The sequence below is a fragment of the Nilaparvata lugens genome, chromosome 5 (genome assembly GCF_014356525.2).
Source record: "Nilaparvata lugens isolate BPH chromosome 5, ASM1435652v1, whole genome shotgun sequence".
Classification (NCBI taxonomy): domain Eukaryota; kingdom Metazoa; phylum Arthropoda; class Insecta; order Hemiptera; family Delphacidae; genus Nilaparvata; species Nilaparvata lugens.
Window position 1 is genome coordinate 53,613,146 of NC_052508.1, and position 16,495 is coordinate 53,629,640.

Below are 16,495 nucleotides of genomic sequence, written 5' to 3' on the forward strand. Positions count from 1 at the left end.
GTGAGTACCGTATCTCCCTACCTATCCGTCCTCTTACAGATAACTATGAACCATCAGAATTTATTTCACAGGAGACTAGGCACAGTCAAAATCAATCTAAAATAAAGTAGGCCTACCCATGCGCAGTAGATAAAATAATTTCATAAGTGGGCAAGTAGCGTAGCAATCTCTTTAGGCTCATTATTTGTCTGGTTCACTGGTTGGGGCACCTTCTTGCAGAGTTCAGAGTATCAAATTGAAGTAAGCTGATTCAATCTCGAGTTTTATTATGGCTCAAGTTACAATTATACAATTAATTTGACAGTTGAGTATCAATATGGTATACAGTAGGCCTATATCTTATACACAAATAAAAAATATGAAAATATTCGCTTAGGCCTATATAGGCCAGAATACATTTGAGAGAGCAAAAAGTTAGCTCCTGACTATAATATACTCATTTTTACAGTCAGGAAGACAGGAAAAATAACTATTACAAGCACAAATTTGTAAGTATAAATTAATAGCACTGTAGGCTAAATAAATTATTGTGACAATTTTAACTTTTTTATATAACAATGTACCTGACAATTTCCATAAACAATAAAAACCACATCAACAGAATCTAAAATATATTTTAATATCAACAACACAAACAGTCAGTCAGCCACTGAAAAAAAACTAGCACTTCATTTCTTCTTGCTGCAAGTGTCTTTGTTATATAACAAAGATGGTTCAGTCAACAGGAAAAGCTTGTATTTGTAGCGGCCTTATCAGTGGGATCAAGCTTTTTTTCATGGCTGAACCCTCTATAGTTCGGTCATGAGAAAAAGCTCGGTCTGTATGGCTGAACCATCTGATTTTCCGTCACAAGAAAAAGCTCAAACTCCATACCTAAACTACCTACAGTTCGGTCGTAAGAAAAAGCTCCAGTCTTCATTGCAGACCGCTGCAATTACAAGCTTTTTCTCGTGACTGAACCATCTATATCAGATTATTAGTTTATGTAGGTCGCACATCATTACTTTTACAAGAATCCTTCTAATCAGCTGCTTTAAACTTGTAGCTCATCTCGCCTTGCAAAAGTCATTCTTATCAGCTGATTCCATCTCCGCACATCATTTCTTCTTGCACGGGTCCTTCTTATCCTGATCAGCTGATTTCTTGTCATAGCTCTCGCCCATCTCGATATCAGCAATCAGCTGAGGCATGAGTGCATTGAGCAGTTTGCACTCGTCATCTATCAGCTTGCCGTAGCCGAGGTTCTTCTTGACGCCTTCGGGGCCGAGCAGAACAGCTGTTGAGAAGAATTTTGCGTCGGTGACGTCAGACTCAACGTAGGTGCACTCTATGACGTCACTCTCACCGTTCAGACCGCGGCACAGTGAGATGACGAAGCGGGCCGCTGCGTAGGCCATCGAGAGGGTGGCTGAGCCTAGACCTGTCAGCCAAAAATCGCGTATTCAATTTTTGCTGATAAATTAATATAAAAGCAATTTATTCTCAATCCCTTAAAATGGAAATAGAACCTACAAATATGAGAACACTAACATAAACTTTGTTTTGATACAAGCCAGGTGTATAAATTGGTACAGTATAACTTACACAGTGGCTGTCATTAGTTTAAAAAAGTTATATTCAAAGATTGCTTAACCTTCTGGTAGTCGCGCTGTTGTAAAAATTACAACAGTGTCAGTTTTTTTGCTGCACAAAACTATTGAATGGGGTGGTGTCAGTGAATGAGTCACCTATGCATTCCAAAACTTTTTCCACATCACTCCACTGAGTTACAGTATCAACCGAGGAATGGTTCATTCTTCAGGTGCCATTTAGTCGCGACAGTGCATAAGTCGCACTGTGCAATAAGATAGGAAAAGACTGTCTACGGGGACTGTAAAAAACGAACCAATAACGCAGAATTAATGGCTTTGCTTGGTTTTCCTTATTGGGCTATGAAATGATAATCATCAAAATGTTCATAGGCGTAAAATAATCCAAGAAGATAGAAAAGTGATTATAAAATTAATCAATATATTTTGACAGTAAACAGAGTACATAACACTTGGAAAATTGGATGTTGTAAAAAATACAACACGCGACTGCTCGTGTGATTGAGTAGGGCGCGACTACCGGAAGGTTAATAGAATTTTCATTGTCCTGTTGAATGGCACTGTGTAACGTGAAACACACAGCTTGCTTTGTGATTTCACAAGTCAAACAACGAGACTTCTATTATACGTGCCAAAACATCGTGATTTTTCAATGATTACACGGATTCAAACGATGAGAACAGCATTTAATCTATTGCATAAATGCATCATGAAATAATTATTGTTGAATTGTATGGCTGATCTAAGATTGTGAAACCTGGATTGATTTAGTTTGTTGAGACTTCGTCTTTATCCACACAGAGAATGTTTGACAAACATAAATATTAAACCATAAATAAAAATAAAAAATCGAAGCAATCTTTTCAAACATTTTCACTCATAACATGTTTCAACATTAATGTCATTTTCAAGTGAGTTCGCATTTTAAAAGGGTGAATTTTTTATTTTTATTTCTTGATAATTAAGAGTAGCCCTAACCAAAAAGTTTATGAAAATGAAAAGTATGGTCAACAAAATCAATATGTTTTTGGACAAACAGTGAACCAGTTGACGCTTTGAGAGCATTTTCCAAGCTGTGAAAAAGTTTTTCTCTTGAGTCCGTTACCAAAAATATGTGAAAATTTTTCTCAGATTAGACTCAGCCTCTGACACAACTCAACATAGAAGGTATTGAAACAGTATTTTTTTGGAACTATTGTAACAATTATTTATTCATCTATTTATTTATTTACTGGGTTAGCACAAACAATACAGTTAAAACAAACATTATACAGTTAAAGTAGTTAACCCCATGATTTCAGACCACTGCGCGGTTGTCTTCCAGATCCAACAGGAGGCTGGAAAAGCTGAAATTGCATGGAAATCAAATTACAACCCTGCACCAGAGTAGTCAGAGAAGAGCAAATTCCAGAGCTCTGTCAGAAATTGTGCAGCATAAACTGGAATCAAATATTCAGCACCACACATCCAGAACTGACATTTGATTATTGATTACTGGGTACATAAGCGCTTTCAACTCTGTATACCCTAAAGTGATGAGGAAATTCACAAGACTCAATAGAGGTCTTCAACACACTTCAAACGAGAGAATATGGTTCACAGGGGATCTCTGTAGGCAGAAGAACCTAGTGATGCTGCTAAACCATCAATACAAGACAGCCGAAACACAAGAAAAGAGACAAAACAGCTACAGGCTCTACCTGAGAGTAAACAATGAGTACCGAAGGAATGACAGACATGCAAAGAGAGAGCACACAGCCAACATCATCATGAATGCAGACAACAAGTGCAAAGTGCAAGTGCAATTGGGATGTGATCAATGAACATCGTCCAAAGAAGCCCCAGGTAGACTCTCCACTCAGCCCAGACGATTTCAACAATTATTTTGTTGAGGCTGCTGGTAATGTGTTGAAGGACCTGGACGAAACAGGGACCACGATCCAGTTGTTGGCAACTCCAGAGGTGGTGTAAGTATGTATGTGTGGAAGGAGGATACAGAACATTATCAGAGGATTGAAGAACTCCAAAACACAGGACATTTATGGCCTGTCACCTTTTATCTTGAAATCCACAGCACACTTAATAGCAAGACCAATGGCAAGGGCAATAAATGATTGTCTCAGTGTGGGTAAGTTCTCAGATCTACTGAAGATTTCAAGAACAATACCGATCCACAAGAAAGGAGACACCAGCACCCCATCTAATTTTCGACCAATATCAATAGTCCCAATTTTGTCCAAGGTCATCGAGACAGAAATGAAGGTGCAACTCACAGAATTTCTGGAGGGGAACGAAATCCTGGCAAAATCCCAACATGGCTTCAGAAATGGGCGCTCAACTACAAGTGCATTGCTCACCCTGACCAGCAAGATATAAAGTGCCTTTGAGGGTGATGAAGCCCTGGCCCTCACAATGTGCGACCTGAGTAAGGCTTTTGATTGTGTGCCACATGACTTACTCATCAAAAAGCTTGAAATGTATGGCATGAAAGGGACCGTGCTGAAAACAATTGTAAACTACTTGCAAAATAAAATGCAAGCTATTTCAATAAAGGAAGCGACTTCAAGAATCAGGAGAGTAGAGCATGGTGTACCAAAGGGTTCAGTGTTGGGACCCTTGCTGTTCATTCTCCTCATGAATGATTTCACAGCAAACGAGGAAGCAGTGATTTTTGCAGATGACACTACAATAACAGCGAGAGGTCCAACAAGTGATGAGGCCATTTCAAGATCTGCAGAACTGCTATGCAGCGCAAAAAAGTGGTTCTCATCAAACAAACTAAAGCTGAATGAGGACAAAACAAATACCCTCATTTGCTCACTGCGACGGCAGGAGGCAGAACCGGTCCAGTTGCTTGGCTTCTGGCTGGATGGAAGGCTGAGATGGAGTCACCATGTGTCAGAAGTGTGTCAAAAGCTTTCCAGGGTAATATACCTGCTAAGAAAGCTCAGACATGTGGTAGGCAGGGATAGTTTGGTGATGGCATACCACTCACTCTTTCACAACCACATCATGTATGGACTGATCCTGTGGGGACATGTACCAGCAGCAAAGGATGTGCTGCTCCTCCAAAAAAGAGCAGTCTGGCGAACAATCACATTCTCGGGAAGTAGGGACCACTGTAAACCTCTCTTCAAGGGTATGGGGATCCTCACCATCTACAGTCAGTACGTGTTCTGCTCACTATCACACCTGATGGACAACCAGGAAGACTGGACGAGAAGAGGTGAAATACGCGCCGAGCTGCTGACCTTGAGGCATCCCACACACGATTGAGCAGCACCTACAACAGCTAAGCAGCAGCAGCCATTCAAATGTTCAACAGGCTGCCCAGCGAAGTGAGAAATTTACCAAGAGATAAGCTGCTTAGCACAGTGAAGCTGAAGCTGAGCGACAGGCCACTCTACTCATTTGCTGAGCTTGAGGACGAGCCCCTTTTTTGAATCAGTTCTACTCCAATGACTAGCCAAAATGGCTACCAACCAACCTTGTTCATGGCACTGTCTATCTGGAATCCCCCAGTATTCGACAACGACAACAAGTATCAAGTAATAGAATGATCGGAAAAGAAAAAAAAACAGGCTATTGCCCAAAACTTTTTCAATTTCCTAATTTAGTTTCAAATTGTCCAAATATTATACATAGGTTATGTCCATTTCAATTTTCTACACCAAATCATAATCTGAGAATATAGATTAGGATAAAACAAACAATTTTAAATTTGGATATTTGTATTTGTTTGTAGTAACAATTAGTAAAAAAGCTATTGGAACAATTCGCATTTGAGCTCTATTTATTATTTTTTGATCTAATAATCTTTGAAAGCGAATAGAAGGAAATGCCTTGACTTATTGACTTTTATACTCTGACACCTGTATATGATTGCTAAGCTTTTTTGTTGCGCAGACTGCATCACGGGTTCAGTGGCTGTCATTAGGCCCTAGTAGTTTTTCAGAAATCTTCTGATATGTAAGGATTCAATTAAAAATTCTACACAGGAATATTACGGAGCTCCTGCAAACCGTGAAAAACATGGTTTTTTAGTAATTATCCGCCATTTTTCTCAAGAATATTACGGAGCTCCTGCAATTTTCCCAGAAATGAGACTCATATCAGTTGATAGGGCTTTTAAATAGCTATCTATGGTATAAATTTGAAGAAAATCGTTGGAGCCGTTTTCGAGAAAACAGTGAAAAACATGTTTTTTTAGTAATTATCCGCCATTTTTCTCAGGAGCTCCTGCAATTTTCCCAGAAATGAGACTCATGTCAGTTCATAGGGCTTATAAATAGCTATCCATGGTATAAATTTGAAGAAAATCGTTAGAGCCGTTTTTGAGAAAATCGTGAAAAACATGGTTTTTTAGTAATTATCCGCCATTTTTCTCATGAATATTATGGAGCTCCTGCAATTTTCCCAGAAATGAGACTCATGTCAGTTCATAGGGCTTATAAATAGCTATCCATTGTATAAATTTGAAGAAAATCGTTAGAGCCGTTTTTGAGAAAATCGTGAAAAACATGGTTTTTTAGTAATAAATTATCCACCATTTTTTCCGCCATCTTGAATAGCATTTTATTGAATTTCTTATTGTCGTGTCCTCATGGTATAAGGACCTTAAGTTTACAATTTCAAGACAATCGGTTAAGTAGAAATGGAGTTATCGTGTTCACAGACATACATACATACACACACACACACACACACATACACACACACACACACAGACACACACCCAAAAATCATGTTTTTGGACTCAGGGGACCTTGAAACGTATAGAAAACTTGAAATTGGGGTACCTTAATTTTTTACTTTCCTTGCCCTACTACCATAGGTAAGGAAAGTATTGCTTTCCAAAAAAATTAAGGTACCCTAATTTCAAGTTTTCTATACGTTTCAAGGTCCCCTGAGTCCAAAAACATGATTTTTGGGTGTTGGTCTGTGTGTGTGTATGTGTGTGTGTATGTGTGTGTGTGTATGTGTGTGTGTGTATGTCTGTGAACACGATAACTCCATTCCTAATCAACCGATTGACTTGAAATTTTAAACTTAAGGTCCTTATACCATGAGGATCTGACAATAAGAAATTCAATAAAATTGAATTCAAAATGGCGGAAAAAATGGCGGATAATTACTAAAAAACCATGTTTTTCACGGTTTTCTCGAAAACGGCTCTAACGATTTTTTTCAAATTTTTACCATGGATAGCTATTTATAAGCCCTATCAACTGACATGAGTCTCATTTCTGGGAAAATTGCAGGAGCTCCGTAATATTCTTGTGAAAAATGGCGGATAATCACTAAAAAACCATGTTATTCACGGTTTTCTCGAAAACGGCTCTAACGATTTTCTTTAAATTCATACCATGGATAGCTATTCATAAGCCCTATCAACTGACATGAGTATCATTTCTGAGAAAATTGCAGGAGCTCCGTAATATACTTGAGAAAAATGGCGGATAATTACTAAAAAACCCTGTTTTTCAGGATTTTCTCAAAATAACTTGACCGATTTTTTTTCAAATTCATACTCTGTATAGCTATTTATCAGTTCTATTAACTGGCATGAGTCTCCTTTCTGGAGGGGAACGAAATCCTGGCAAAATCCCAACATGGCTTCAGAAATGGGCGCTCAACTACAAGTGCATTGCTCACCCTGACCAGCAAGATATAAAGTGCCTTTGAGGGTGATGAAGCCCTGGCCCTCACAATGTGCGACCTGAGTAAGGCTTTTGATTGTGTGCCACATGACTTACTCATCAAAAAGCTTGAAATGTATGGCATGAAAGGGACCGTGCTGAAAACAATTGTAAACTACTTGCAAAATAAAATGCAAGCTATTTCAATAAAGGAAGCGACTTCAAGAATCAGGAGAGTAGAGCATGGTGTACCAAAGGGTTCAGTGTTGGGACCCTTGCTGTTCATTCTCCTCATGAATGATTTCACAGCAAACGAGGAAGCAGTGATTTTTGCAGATGACACTACAATAACAGCGAGAGGTCCAACAAGTGATGAGGCCATTTCAAGATCTGCAGAACTGCTATGCAGCGCTAAAAAGTGGTTCTCATCAAACAAGCTAAAGCTGAATGAGGACAAAACAAATACCCTCATTTGCTCACTGCGACGGCAGGAGGCAGAACCGGTCCAGTTGCTTGGCTTCTGGCTGGATGGAAGGCTGAGATGGAGTCACCATGTGTCAGAAGTGTGTCGAAAGCTTTCCAGGGTAATATACCTGCTAAGAAAGCTCAGACATGTGGTAGGCAGGGATAGTTTGGTGATGGCATACCACTCACTCTTTCACAGCCACATCATGTATGGACTGATCCTGTGGAGACATGTACCAGCAGCAAAGGATGTGCTGCTCCTCCAAAAAAGAGCAGTCCGGCGAACAATCACAATCTCGGGAAGTAGGGACCACTGTAAACCTCTCTTCAAAGGTATGAGGATCCTCACCATCTACAGTCAGTACGTGTTCTGCTCACTATCACACCTGATGGACAACCAGGAAGACTGGACGAGAAGAGGTGAAATCCACAGCCACAATAAGCGCCGAGCTGCTGACCTTGAGGCATCCCACACACGATTGAGCAGCACCTACAACAGCTACCCAGCAGCAGCCATTCGAATGTTCCACAGGCTGCCCAGCGAAGTGAGGAATTTACCAAGAGATAAACTGCTTAGCACAGTGAAGCTGAAGCTGAACGACAGGCCACTCTACTCATTTGCTGAGCTTGAGGACGAGCCCCTTTTTTGAATCAGTTCTACTCCAATGACTAGCCAAAATGTCTACCAACCAACCTTGTTCATGGCACTGTCTATCTGGAATCCCCCAGTATTCGACAACGACAACAAGTATCAAGTAATAGAATGATCGGAAAAGAAAAAAAACAGGCTATTGCCCAAAACTTTTTCAATTTCCTAATTTAGTTTCAAATTGTCCAAATATTATACATAGGTTATGTCCATTTCAATTTTCTACACCAAATCATAATCTGAGAATATAGATTAGGATAAAACAAACAATTTTAAATTTGGATATTTGTATTTGTTTGTAGTAACAATTAGTAAAAAAGCTATTGGAACAATTCGCATTTGAGCTCTATTTATTATTTTTTGATCTAATAATCTTTGAAAGCGAATAGAAGGAAATGCCTTGACTTATTGACTTTTATACTCTGACACCTGTATATGATTGCTAAGCTTTTTTGTTGCGCAGACTGCATCACGGGTTCAGTGGCTGTCATTAGGCCCTAGTAGTTTTTCAGAAATCTTCTGATATGTAAGGATTCAATTAAAAATTCTACACAATATTTTTTACCTTCTTTAGCATTGACCACCTTAGTTCCAGCCTTCTGTACTTCTTCTCTCAGCTCTCTGATTTTCAACGAATCAATCGAATTGAAGTCCAAACAGGGCGATGTCTGTGAGAAAACTGGCAACATTGTTTCGGCCGAATGTCCTCCAATCACAGGAACTTTAAGAGTAGCTGAAAACAATTGTTTTTGAAAAAAATGTTATTAGGCCTATGTCATTGAATAAAGGTCTAGCAAATTTGGAAGTAAGGATTACAATAAACTGTTATAACTGTGCTAGATGTATGAAGAAATAGATTCACTTCAAACCGTGTCGTATTGTTGAATGGATCGTATATGTTATCTATGAGTTATCCTATGCTGACAGTTCACAGTGAATCTCTCTGAATGTATTCTAATTTATGTTAAAAGAAAGTAGAAAGATAGATGAAGACTTGGCGGTTGGAGTGATGGGCTCTATCGCTCAGATAAGGTAGGTAACGTGCTCTCGGTACTTGTGTTGGAAGGGTGGTTGTTCCAACAACTAATAGGCTTTAAGGCTCAATAGTTGTTATGCATTTTCCGATGTGGTTTGAGACATTCAGCTGTCATTACCATGACTCTCATAGCTGGAGAATGCGGGTGTGAATTATTTATTTATCTGAGATACATTCAATATCTATGAGAAGTTAACACATTAAAGTACCTTCTGATTTGTGAGCTTGCTTGCTGCTACCAGGCCCGGAACTAGGGGGGGGAGGCAAAGGGGGCAGCTGCCCCGGGCAGCAGAATTTGGGGAGCGGCAAAAAAGTAAAAGGAATAAATAAAAACCAATAAGTAAAATGTAAAAACGGTATTGGAAAAATATTTGGAGCATTGTTGTAGGTAATAATAATATTAATAAGTATTTGAACTCATATTTCCTCTCTCTGAACTGAGATCATTAAAGTGTGGCTTATTGAATAGTTTGTCTTAAAACAGTCTAACTATTATTTGCATCGTAGTTAAGCGAGTATTTTTTTGGAATACACAATAACTTTATAGTTTATGTACTATAAATTAGAAAAAAAATTGTTAAGTATAAAATTAGACAGAAAATTACAAAAAAAGTTACAATAAATAATATTTATAATTATTTTTATTAATATGTTGTAATCTAATGTGTAACAGTCTATCCCCCCCAACGTCTATGACGCCAATCCCCCATCGAATGAACTAAAAATCCCCCCTTATTTTTAGATCTTCCTGTTAAACGAGTGAGAGTGGGATATGGGACTATTGAATAACAAGTAAGCTGAATGTTGGGGCTGTACGCCTCACAAACTACAACTTTAGGAGTCTTAAATACGAAATATTGTTGCTTCAAGTACATACCGTCGACCGGGGTGACTTTGTCCCACCTCGCGGAAAAATATTCAAATCAGTTTATCTCCGATCTCTGCTATCCGAAATCGATGTTCAACATTGATACCCGTAGCCCTGATCATTATCGAGGTTCTACAATCGATATATTGTCGAATCTCGATATATTAGTTGAATTATCCACATAAAACCTAACTGCTTGTTCATCTTGTGATTTTGTTGTCGGAAAACTTTGTATTAAAAAACTTATTTCTAAAAGACTTATGATATTGGCGAGTACATTTTATGTTTGCCTTCATGTATTCTACCTAATAAAACAAAATATTCACCTTGCTTAAAATTAATACGTTCTCTATATTCATTTTTTGCTTATTCTGCAGTTGCAGCCATCATGCCATAAGATTTTCAGGCAGCAGAAACTGGAATATTTTTCAATAAATAATTTGTGATTTTTTGAAGTGGATTTCATTTTTTTTATGTCATTGTTCATTTTAAAGGTTAACAGTTGGTTTCACTTTGTCTAACTCTTTAAAATTATTTTTCCCATATATTTTTCAAAGTGAGACAAAGTCACCCAAACCCCTGGTTGACATTGTCTCTTATTTTCAAAAAATATACCTATCTTTGTTAAATTTAAGAAAAATACTAATTTTTTATAATGATAAATTTAATAGTCTTCAAACATTGCAGAGTGCAATAAAAAATATTGCAAGAGATTTGTTGCAACTCAAGTAAGTATTGATTGCAAGCTGTTTAAAATTTCAACTCGGTGCTGGAAGGTAAGGACTGCTTGCTGCTTGCAAGTATACTGTAGCTCAAATAGTATTTTTCCTAGCCAGCATAACACTAGATGTTCTTGTAGATGAATGTTCTTGCGTTTATGCGCATGTACTGAAACTATACATTCCCGAATATTCGATCTGATTGATGTCGATCGATCAGTTGATCCATATCGACAATATTGCCAGTTGATTGACAAGTTGAAAGCCTGCCAGCTAATCCAAGTGCGGGAGAATCCTCAAATTAAAATTCTCGATACGATTTCCAAAAACCAGTAAGCTGGCGCTTACACTGATCTAAGTCGTTTATTTCAGTAGGAGCTCATCATTTATATCGTTGGGAAATCCAAAGGAGTAATGAATAAAAGAATGAGCAAATAAAAATAATAATAAAAGAATGAATAAAATAAAAATTATTAGAGAATCGGTCCTCTAGGTTAAAATTAATCCCCTCCAAAAATGTGTATGACGCCATTGGCTTCTGTCCCCCCCCCCCTGTAGGCACCCCTGATGTGTAATGCAAACAGTTGTAGTTGAAATAAATTTAAGTTTTTCATAAATTGATATGTCACGTTTTCACCTCCTAATATGTTATGTATTAAATTGCTAATAATAAAATGGGGGAGGGGGCGGCAGACGAATCTTTGCCCCCATCAAAAAACACCTAGTTCCGGGCCTGGCTGCTACTCTATGTTCCTGATAGATATTAAACCATATCTTATTTCTCTAATTTTCTTCTCCTCTTTCCACTCACTTCCTTAAGCTTCCTTATATAGCTCAATAAGTGCAGCAAAGTATGTACCATCAATAAGCTCTGCACTTATAAAAACAGCTCGGCAAAAGTCTAGCCTACTGCTCGTAAAATGAACCAGTTCTTTACACTCGCCGCATGATCATGACATTTTTCTGTAATTTTTACTGGTGCAGGATAATTAATACTGCGCGTCTAGCCACCTACCATTCCCTACAATGGAAATCTATTTCTAGCAGTAAAATTCCTATCGAAACAATAAGTAGTAAAATACTGCCTATGGAGCATCAGGAAATGATTTTAAAACTTCCATAATTGAAGTAAATCAGAACATGAAGACGATAAATTGTAATGAAATTATTTTAAGACACGTTTAAACTGACCAGGATCCTTGCACAACATCTGACCCAGAAACGTGTTGGCTCTGACGACGTCAAGCGTCGTGACGCCGAACAGGCGCCGAGGGTCATACACCCCGGCGTCTTGCAGCACCCTCGCAGCGACAGGCACCACGCTGTTCACTGGATTGGTGACCAACGCCACCAGAGCGTCTGGACAGGCGGTCGCCACCACGCGGATAATGTCACGAACTATGTCTGCGTTTACCTGTCAAGTCCAACATAATTAGCGCATTCAATTCAAGACAATATTCCAAATAAAATCCATCCATGTGTAGATATTTAAATAAATAATATAGATCATTATGAATGAATAACCTCAATCAGTTGAAAACTGTTCATGTTTGTAAATTCAAAATTGACAATGTATTAGTACAAGGGCCACTCGACACCTCTCATTATCATCATCCTTAATACCCACACACAATCCTAGAGCTCATGTGGTCATCACATGATCACTATATGGGCATGATCACATACTCAGAAAAAATTGATAATATTTATAATAACTAACAAATAATTAATCTGCAATGATGAGTTAGTGGTTAGCCAATTATACCTAGGCTAATAATATAATTATATATAATGACACAGTAAAATATGTTATTAATGCGGGACAGAATTCTGGCTGAGAAGTGCCAGAGAAAAATAATCAAGATATCTTGTTATTTTTATGGTAGTGCCATTAATTACTTGCTTTCAGTGTAATTATTTGTCAAAGTGTTTTTGTATTGCTTATGCATTCTTATCTTGATTTCTCTCTTGACAATAAAAGATGCATAGATTTTTGAATACATACACGTGTATCAAAGTGTAATATCTTGATGAATAAATATTCTTCTTCATTCTATTCTACTTCAATTCACGTCATGAAATTTGAAAACACTGTACCTTGAAGAGATCAGCCCTTGTCTGGTTGGGTTGCCTGGGCAAGCCTGCCGTAACGACGACAATCCTGGAGCCTTGCAGTGCCTGGTGTAGATTGGCCTGGCCGTTGAAGCCTTGCACCGTTGTGCTCGTGTTGATGTGACTCAGGTCCATGGCTACGCCTGCGCAGTTCATCACGTCATACAGTTTGAGCGCGCTTACCTGCGGCGACACCTTTAGCAACAGTGAAAGCTTCTGGCCGATACCTCCGGCGGCACCTACTACGCTCACCTGTCACCGTTTGTTCAACACACAATTTTCCATAGTCACATTTATTGTACCGTACTTTACAGTAATTCAAAAAATCTCTATTAGAGATTTTCAAAATATAATAAAGGCTTATAAAACAATGAATTATCGCCGGTTTTTGGGTCCTCTTGCTCTCCCACTCGGAATATCAAGTTACACCCAACACTATAATGTTATTACTTTTATAATTCATCTACTGTTATCTGAATCTTATTTTGTAATATTTTAATCACACATATTGTAATATTTATAGTAATTAGAATACCATATGACTACTTACATATTATAATTATACTGCTGTCCCCCAAACTCAGACGCATAGTCTTACTGGGGGAATTCCACTTTATCAATATGTTCTGTGTACTGTTTATGCAAAAATGTTATTTTTATTTTGTAAAAGATCAAATATATGTACATGTATTGTTATGCCAAGTGGAAATAAACGAATTGAATTGTTAGTAGGATAATTAAATCTTTATTCAATAATTATTATCTCTAATATTATGAATATGGATATTATTTTGTGATTACTTCTAATTAAATAAATTGACAGTTCCTGAATTCTTATATGTACTTTGGTTTAGTGCTGTAGATTATATTTATTTTTTGTATTTTGTTTTTGGCATAAATTCATTAATTCAAAACACTTGATAAATTTTCCTACAGAAATGGCATTCAGACCATTTACGTTATACGCTCACCTGTCAGATTTCAACAATTTTATAATGACATGTTACAATAAACTTTAAAAAATCTTTATTGATTCGACTGTATGGGAGGAGATAGTGTGGTATTTCTCCATAATTGAAAGAATATGACGTTGATGTTGCATTCTGCAATGTGTAATTTGGCTAAGATTTAATACGTACCGTATATGGTAATGTTATTGACAACATCAACATCTTAATAAACTTAACTTAATTTTATCTTTTGTCGTAGCCTACTGTATTAATTATTTGACTTTGCCTATTATTTGAGGAATTTAACGGCATTATTTATTTTTATATTATTCTTTCAATCTTTGATATTTCAACAACAAAAATAATAAATACAACGATTGATAATTTTTTACAGCAATTGCTTCAAGGCCATTCACGTTATTAAGTCAGTGGAAATTATAGGACAAAATAAGGGCCAATTTCATTTGCAAGTTTATCAGTCTGTCCACCACCCTCTATAACTATAGTAGATAGTTGTGATTCAAGTCATCCTGGTATAACTACTGATACACACCTAATATTGACTGATTATTGTTGATAATCATAAATTATATCCAGAGTTAAATATATTATATTCACCAAGAAAATATATCTTTCAATAATTTAATAATACATTTTTGATTAAAATTAATTCTGGTAATTCATTTTATGTCTACATATAGGCTGCAAAAAATTGGCAAAGTTACAAAGCTAGAAAAAGATAGAGCTGTCTGATTTGTCCAATGAGAGACAAGGATAGCAAACCAATGTTAATTACATAGTTTGTCTGAAACTGATTAAATTTTTTTCTCTAACAATTGAAACAAAATGACAATATTAGTATAACTTAAAATATTAGAAACATTAAATATGTTTAGGACTAAAATAAATTCAACTAACCTGAATTTTAAGGCTGCTGCTAGTTGTTAGCTGTCTGAAAACTCCAGTTATTGGAGTGAACCTTTGAAGACATGCACAAATTATGGACATCATTCTTTAGAACAATTTATTTTTAAAACTTAAAGTGGAGTCCACTCACTGTATTGATATTGAACGTAGATTATTTCCAATAAAACAGATGAGTCTACTCTATCATTACAAGAAAAATAATCAATGTTTAACCTTGTGTAAACGGTGAGACTTTCTTGTCTTTTAAACTGTTTACAACCATATGATTCACTTTTCCTTTTAATTGAAATTTTTTTTTCTTATTTTACAAATTGAAATAATTAAAAATTATATTTCTTTGCTTCCTATTTTGTCCTAATATTCCAGTGGAAATGATTTAGTCAACAGTATATAATTATTGCTAAAACTGGAGGTGAGGATAGAATTAATTTAATATTTTAACATTCAAATTAATTTATTTTGTAAAAATATTAAAAACATATAGGGTACCGTAATCGAATACAAAATTAAGAACACTGTACTAATATGAGTATTGTAAAACTTATCAAGATTAACTTTGTTAGGGCTACTCTTAATTATGAAGTTCCAAAATTGTTTTATTAATATATTTTTTCAAATTCTGAATTCATAACCAAAGTAATTTTGCTATTCATTATACCTTTTGCTGGCTGATCCTTTTTTCCTGGTCCTGCCGGTTGACGTCCGTCCTCTTCTCCTTCCTCCTCTTCATATTCCAAAATCAGTACATACGGTGGCTAAGTTGGTGAATGAAATCATTGCCGATTGATATAATCCTGATGTACGGTATCTGCTGTTTGAGAGTGTTATTGACCTACTTTTTACTACTGTTATTGAAACTACTCTACGCTATGAGATGTTTACTCTTCGACTACTCTTCCACTATATTGAGATCTTGTGGTTATTTCCAAAGTGGTAATCGAGGAAATGTAATAATGCAAAACATAAGCAAAAATAAGGCAAATATAGAATGTCAATGAACAATATTCTGAAAGCTGTTGGTCTTCCTGGAGAGAATATAATTGCAAAATCAGCAATCATATGTGGTCATACTCATCTTAATTATTTGATCGATATAGCAATATCTGAGTTAGAAATATGAAATTATTTAAAAACTCTTTTAGCTAAAACTTTGAGAATAATTGAAGCAATTAAGAACAGCTAATGTGATTGACCGCTATTGTGTAAACGCGATAATATTCACATTATTATAACTGGATATTTATTCATGATTTATGGAAATGTGATTATTAGTAAAAGAAGATGAATTTATACTTCTATTTATTTATTCATTTGGAAATTGGTTTATAGTGGTGGAAATAAGATCAGGCTAATAATAAACATTTTTTTGGAAACTCATTTCTTCTGAAAAACTTAAAAAAAACACGAATGAAGAAACTTTTGTAAATTATGTAACTGCGTACATAATAACTCGGATTAGCAAATATTATAAGGAATTTCCTTTTCTTTAGTATGAAGTTTTCTATGTACATGCAAAGTGGCGAGTCGAGGAAAACACTTAT

General features: G+C 36.5%; 1 protein-coding gene across 2 annotated transcripts; it reads right to left on the reverse strand.

The window, feature by feature from the left end:
- Positions 1-596: 596 nt before the first annotated feature.
- Positions 597-16,298, reverse strand: LOC111049817 (malate dehydrogenase). Of its 2 annotated transcripts, none has more exons than XM_022335992.2 (5): positions 15,613-16,298; positions 13,063-13,329; positions 12,157-12,379; positions 8,908-9,075; positions 597-1,420 (listed from the first exon to the last, which is right to left on the reverse strand). In XM_022335992.2, the coding sequence occupies exons 1-5, from the start codon at positions 15,682-15,684 to the stop codon at positions 1,098-1,100; spliced, it is 1,053 nt and encodes a 350-aa protein (XP_022191684.1). In that variant the 5' UTR covers positions 15,685-16,298; the 3' UTR covers positions 597-1,097. The 2 variants fall into 2 exon arrangements, with proteins under 2 accessions (XP_022191684.1, XP_022191683.1); XM_022335991.2 differs by lacking the exon at positions 15,613-16,298 and adding an exon at positions 14,946-15,322.
- Positions 16,299-16,495: the final 197 nt, after the last annotated feature.

Coding starts and splice junctions, on each gene's coding strand:
- LOC111049817 (XM_022335991.2), bottom strand. CDS start 15,038: ATGATGTCCATAATTTGTGCATGTCTTCAAAGGTTCACTCCAATAACT. Junction 12,380..13,062: donor CAAGGGCTGATCTCTTCAAG/GTACAGTGTTTT, acceptor TGGACTTGACAG/GTAAACGCAGACATAGTTCG. Junction 1,421..8,907: donor GGTGGTCAATGCTAAAGAAG/GTAAAAAATATT, acceptor TTTGGCTGACAG/GTCTAGGCTCAGCCACCCTC.